This window comes from Capra hircus, assembly GCF_001704415.2.
Source record: "Capra hircus breed San Clemente chromosome X unlocalized genomic scaffold, ASM170441v1, whole genome shotgun sequence".
Classification (NCBI taxonomy): Eukaryota; Metazoa; Chordata; class Mammalia; order Artiodactyla; family Bovidae; genus Capra; species Capra hircus.
Window position 1 is genome coordinate 37752340 of NW_017189517.1, and position 6498 is coordinate 37758837.

The window sequence follows — 6498 nt, forward strand, 5'->3', positions numbered from 1 at the left end:
AAAGGTATTGTTTTAAAGATCAAAAGATTCTCTGTTAGAAAATAACTGATTAGATACATCTGTATGAAATTTTTTTCTTTTTAATTTATTATTTTACTGAAGGATAATTGCTTTACAGAATTTTGTTGCTTTCTGTCAAATTCCAGCATGAATCAGCCATAGGTATACATATATCACCTCCTTTTTGAACCCCCGTCCCACCTACTCCCCCATCTCACCCCTCTAGGTTAATACAGAACCCATGTTTGAGTTTCCTGAGCCATACAGCAAGTTCCCATTGCCTATGGTAGTGGAAACAGTGGCTGATTTTATTTTTCTGCACTCCAAAATCACTGCAGATGGTGATTGCTGCCATGAAATTAAACAACCCTTGCTCCGTGGGAGGAAAGTTATGACCAACCTAGACAGCATATTAAAAAGCAGAGACATTACTTTGCCAACAAAGGTCTGTCTAGTCAAGGATATGGTTTTTCCAGTAGTCATGTATGGGTGTGAGATTTGGACTATAAAGAAAGCTGAGCGCCGAAGAATTGATGCTTTGAACAGTGGTGTTGGAGAAGACTCTTGAGAGTCCCTTGGACTGCAAGGAGATCAAACCAGTCCGTCGTAAAGGAGATCAGTCCTGGGTGTTCACTGGAAGGACTGATGTTGAAGCTGAAACTCCAATACTCTGGCCACCTGATGTGACGAGCTGACTCATTGGAAAAGACCCTGATGCTAGGAAGGATTGAGGGCAGGAGGAGAAGGGGACGACAGAGGATGAGATGGTTGGATGGCATCACCGACTCAATGGGCATGGGTTTGGGTGGACTCTGGGAGTTGGTGATGGACAGGGAAGCCTGGGGTGCTGTGATTCATGGGGTGGCAAAGAGTCGGACATGACTGAGCGACTGAACTGAACTGAACTGAATATTCCATTGTGTATATGTACCACTTCTTTATCCATTCATCTGTCAATGCAAATCTAGGTTGTTTCCATGTTCTAGCTATTGTAAGTAATGCTGCAATGAACAATGGGATACATGTGTCTTTTTCAATTTTGGTTTCTTCAGGGTATATGCTAGGTGTGGGATTGCTGGGTCATATGGTAGTTTTATTCCTAGGTTTTTAAGGATTCTCCATACCTCCTTCCATTGTAGCTGTATCAATTTATATTCCCACCAACAGTGCAAGAGTATTCCCCTTTCTCCACACCTTCTCCAGCATTTATTGTTTGTAGACTTTTTGATGATGGCCATCCAGAGACATTACTTTGCCAACAAAAGTCCGTCTAGTCAAGGCTATGGTTTTTCCAGTGGTCATGTATGGCTGTGAGAGTTGGACTGTGAAAAAAGCTGAGCGCTGAAGAATTGATGCTTTTGAACTGTGGTGTTGGAGAAGACTCTTGAGAGTCCCTTGGACTACAAGGAGATCCAACCAGTCCATTCTAAAGGATATTGGTCCTGGGTGTTTTTTGGAAAGAATGATGCTAAAGCTGAAAATCCTGTACTTTGGCCACCTCATGTGAAGAGTTGACTCATTGGAAGAGACTCTGATGCTGTGAGGGATTGGGGGCAGGAGGAGAAGGGGACGACAGAGGATGAGATGACTGGATGGCATCAACGACTCGACAGACGTGAGTTTGAGTGAACTCCGGGAGTTGGTGATGGACAGAGAGGCCTGGCATGCTGTGATTTATGGGGTTCCAAAGAGTTGGACACGACTGAGCAACTGAAATGAACTGAACTGATCTGATTCTGACCAGTGTGAGGTGATATCTCACTTTGGTTTGCATTTCTCTGATAATGAGTGATGTTGAGTATCTTTTCATGTGTTTGTTAGCCATCTGTATGTATTCTTTGGGAAAATGTCTGTTTAGGCCTTTTCCCCACTTTTTGATTGGGTTGTTTTTCTGGCATTGAGTTGTATGAGCTGCTTGTATATTTTGGAAATTAATCCTTTGTCAGTTGTTTCATTTGCCATTATTTTCTCCCATTCCAAGGGCTGTCTTTTCACCTTGCTTAGAGTTTCCTTTGCTGTGCAAAAGCTTTTAAGTTTGACCAGGTTCCATTTGGTTACTTTTGTTCTTATTTCCATTACTCTAGGCTGTGGGTCATAGAGGATATTGCTTTGATTTATGTCATTGAGTGTCCTTCCTATGTTTTCCTCTAAGAGTTTTATAGTTTCTGGTCTTATATTTAGGTCTTTAAATCCATTTTGAGTTTATCTTTGTGTACGTGTGTACGTGTCTATTTCTCTTTTGATTTCTTCAGTAACCTATTGGTTATTTAGAAACACATTTTAAAATCTCCATGTTTTGGTGTTTCTTACAGTTTTTTACTTGTAATTGATATTTAGTCTCATAGCATTGTGGTCAGAGAAGATGCTGGATAAGATTTCAATTTTTTTTATATTTACTGAGGTTTGATTTGTGATCCAAGATGCAGTCTATCATGGAGAATGGTTCACGTGCACTTGAGAAGAATGGTGTATTCTTCTGATTTGGATGGAATGTCCTGAAGATATCAATGCGATCCATCTCCTGAAACGTATCATTTAAGACTTGTGTTTCCTTATTAATTTTCTCCTTTGATGATCTGTCCATTGGTGTGAGTGGGGTGTTAAAGTCTCCTACCACTATTGTGTTACTGTCAAATTCTCCTTTTATGTCTGTTCAGTTCAGTTCAGTTCAGTCGCTCAGTAGTGTCTGACTCTTTGCGACCCCATGAATTGCAGCACGCCAGGCCTCCCTGTCCATCACCAACTCCTGGAGTTCACTCAGATTCACACCCATCGAGTCAGTGATGCCATCCAGCCATCTCATGCTCTGTCGTCCCCTTCTCCTCCTGCCCACAATCCCTCCCAGCATCAAAGTCTTTTCCAATGAGTCAACTCTTCGCATGAGGTGGCCCAAGTACTGGAATTTCAGCTTCAGCATCATTCCTTCCAAAGAAATCCCAGGGCTGATCTCCTTCAGAATGGACTGGTTGGATCTCCTTGCAGTCCAAAGGACTCTCAAGAGTCTTAGTGTTTGTCTTATGTATTGAGGTACTCCTATGTAGGGTGCATACATATTTATAATTGTTATGTCTTCCTCTTGGATTGATCCCATGATCATTATGCAGTCCCCTTCCTTATCTCTTGTAATCTTCTTGAAGATCTATTTTGTCTGATATGAGGATTGCTACTCCAGCTCTCTTTTGCTTCCCATTTGCATAGAATATATTTTTCCATCCTCTCACTTTCAGTAGATATGTGTCTTGAGGTCTGAAGTGGGTTTCTCATAGATAGAATATATATTGGTCTTGTTTTAGTATCCATTCAGCCAGTCTGTGTCTTTTGGTTGGAGCATTTAATCCATTTATATTTAAAGTAATTATTGATATATATGTTCCTATTGCCATTTTCTTATTCTTTGGGGTTGATTTGATTTTGTAGATCTTTTTCTCTTTCTCTAAATGATTCTGAGGCAGCCAGCTTCATACCCATACTGTGGGTTAATAGCATGGATTCTGGTGTCAGAGAAGATATGATCCAAGTTCTGGCTTCACCTTTTAATTTCAGGCAAGTCATTTTACCTCTCTGAATCTTGTCTCCTTTCAGGTCATAAGCTGTAAAAATAATGTTTTACTGAAAGAAAAGCAAGCAGCTTGTTGTAGTGTAAAGCAGAGAAAGAAAAAGGCTCCAGTTTTCTTATTCTGTACAATGGGTACCATACAAGTTTCCTACCTCTTCCCCTATCCCTCTTTGCGTTGCCTCTCCAAGCCCTCCCTCAGCACTACCAGCACACTAAGACTGCAGCTGAGCTGGCTTAAGACCACTTATGTAAAAAAAATGCCCTCTAGGCAGCTCAGATGGACAAGAGTTGGTATTTGGAAAACAACAGTAAAACCGGATGCTGATATTTACTTGCTGTGTGGATGTGGGGCAAGCTGCCTAACCTTGTGCCTGTTTCCTCATCTGACAAATGGAGATAATAGTCGTTGCTCGCTAATTCTATATAGCTCCAAATGGGCCTTCCCATCTCCACTTTGGCTTTGGCTTTTCTCAACTAACCCTCAATCTGAGAGTAGAGAGGAGTAGGGGGCAGCCTTTGAAATCAGACTTGTAGACTTGAGTGTAAGCTCTTACCTCTGCACTTCCTAAGCATAGTGACTGAGTGCTTAAGTCCCTCTCTGTTAAAAGGGCATACTGCTACCTCCTTCGCAAGGCTGTTGAGAAGAATAAACGAGTTGTCCGTGCAAGCCCATTTGCACGTAGAAAGCGCTCGGTAAATGCTTTTTCCCCCTTCCCTCTGTACAAAGGTGAGGAACGTTCACTGTTCGCTTGATGTCTGATCCACCTCGTGTTGAAGACATCCGCGTCTCAAAGCGTGGAGGACAGCAGAGGTGGAAGAGGTGAAAGAGAAAGAAAGCGAGGGGCAAGCAGCAAACTCACTGTAAAATGCCAATCGGCAGGGTCCGAGAGTCCGAGCTGCACTTGACACCGCACCGGCTTCCGCGCGTGTGTGCCGCAGCCCCCGCCGGCCAGCTACTCCTTTTTGCTAGCAATGGCCCTGAGCAGGAGGCTGCGCGGGGAGGCCGCCCCCTCGCCCCGCTGATTGGCCTCGCCAACCGACTCATCATGCTCTTTGTCTCAACCCGCAGAGGTTAAAAGAAGCGGCGGCTGCTGGGAGCGCCCAGCGAGTGGGCGGGGACGGCCGCTGCTGCCTTGGGAACCTAGCTGCCTCGACTCAGCTACCCAAAGCTGGGTAAAGAGGCTCCGTCTGGAGGCTCCGAGTTGGTTAGCGGTAGAGGAGGCGTCATCCTTTTCCCCTGCAGGGCCACGGCGACCGGAAGGGGGCATCCACCCCTGTCCACGCCGGAGCATTCGCTATCCACCGGCCGAGAACAGGTAAAGAAAAAGGGCGCGATTGCCTGTCCCGGAGAGAGGAGGGAAGAGCTCCATCACGATTGGGCGGCTCTCTACCGAATCGCGAGAGCTGAAAGGCAGCCGAAGGAGCACTCCAGCGGCCCGGCTGTGCAGAGACGGGAGTGGGTTCCACTGAATGATGCCAAATGGGTAGGATTTGCCTAGATTGACAGGAGGACGTTTTCAGGGGGATAGTTAGGGGGCGGGAAGCAGGGGGGATCACAAGCTGTCTGCCTTGAACCCCCTTTGCATCTCCTGATCCCTTCCTGGTGAGGCATATGTGGGTGTGTGTGTCCAACTCCCATTCCCTCTCTCCGTGGCAGGCCACCCAATTCGAATTCGAACTAGATTTCTGTGCGGCTGATTGCGGGGCTGGTAGGACAACGATTTCCTGGAGTGGGTTCGGGGGTACGTAATAGGGGGTCGGAATTCTCCGTCTGACTACTGTGGAGGGAGGGGTCGAGGGAGCGAGATGAGGGATGAAACTCCTTCTAACTCTTCCCTCCCTGCTTTGCCCTCCGCCATGGCCTGAAGACGGATCTGCAATCTCTCGTGGACAGAGGTCAACCTACCTCGGAATCCAGCTTTCTAACGCAAGCTCTTGTTGCAGAAACGGATAATGAAATAAAGGCGTGCACTTGTTTCCAAGCTCATATAGGAATCTGAAAAATAACGGGGGAAACTTTGAGAAGGGGGTGTGATTGACCTGAAACCGTCAGTTGCATGGAGATCTTATTGGCTACCACAAATCTGTGAGACTTAGACCACTGCCTTCTATTTTGAGAGCCCAATATGGGCTCTAAGCACTATTTCACCTAGAATTCTAAGCCACTGTTGCCTTTCTTCCTGGAGGATTCTCCGGATAGTTGTAGATCAGAAAAGCACCCTGCTAGCACCGGGAAGCCCCATTAACTCCTGAAGGTTGTAATTGCCAGTTTCCTGCAGGATATTCAGGGCAGTGACCGAATGGAAAATGTACCCACAGGGTGTTCAGGAACATAAAGGAAGCGACTGCAAACTGCTCTACTACCTTACTAACCTTTCCCCTCTCCTTTTCTTTACAGACCCTACTGAGATACAAGGAAGATGGAGCCCGGAATGTTGCTTTGGGGATTTCTGCTGCAGATTAGGCTTTTCTAGAAAGACTGAGCATTTTGTTACATTCATATAGATGATCATCGTCAGTCATGGCCAGCATCATTGCACGTGTGGGTAACAACTGGCAGCAGAATACAGCCTTGCCACCCTGGGCCCATTCCATGTTGAGGTCCCTGAGGGGGAAGGGGAGTCTTGGTCCTTCAAGGGTCAACATGGCAGAAGGAAAGATGAAATTGTTCTCTGGAGGGTGGTGCCAGCCCAGGAGGAAGAAACTTTTGAAAACTGGCTGATACAAGTCAACGGGCCCTGCCAGATTGGAATATGTCTGAATAGGAAAAGCTCAAGTGCTTGATGAAAACCCTGAGGGGCCCCACACAGGAGGTGATGCGTTTACTGCAGACAGCCAACAGTGTGGCAAATTTCTTGCATGCCATGAAGTTGGTGTTGGAGATTCTGAAAGCAGTGTCACTGCCCATGGCAAATTTTTTAACACCTTGCAGGCACAAGGGG

At 45.8% G+C, this 6498-nt stretch overlaps 1 protein-coding gene across 1 annotated transcript in view; it reads left to right on the top strand.

The window, feature by feature from the left end:
- Positions 1 to 6028: 6028 nt before the first annotated feature.
- The window catches only part of LOC102187924 (zinc finger CCHC domain-containing protein 18), a 4148-nt gene continuing 3678 nt past the window's right edge, over positions 6029 to 6498 (top strand). The window contains 4 exon segments of the mRNA XM_005709716.3: positions 6029 to 6231; positions 6234 to 6287; positions 6290 to 6430; positions 6433 to 6498. Coding sequence (XP_005709773.2) covers positions 6078 to 6231; positions 6234 to 6287; positions 6290 to 6430; positions 6433 to 6498 — 415 coding nt within the window. The 5' untranslated portion in view covers positions 6029 to 6077.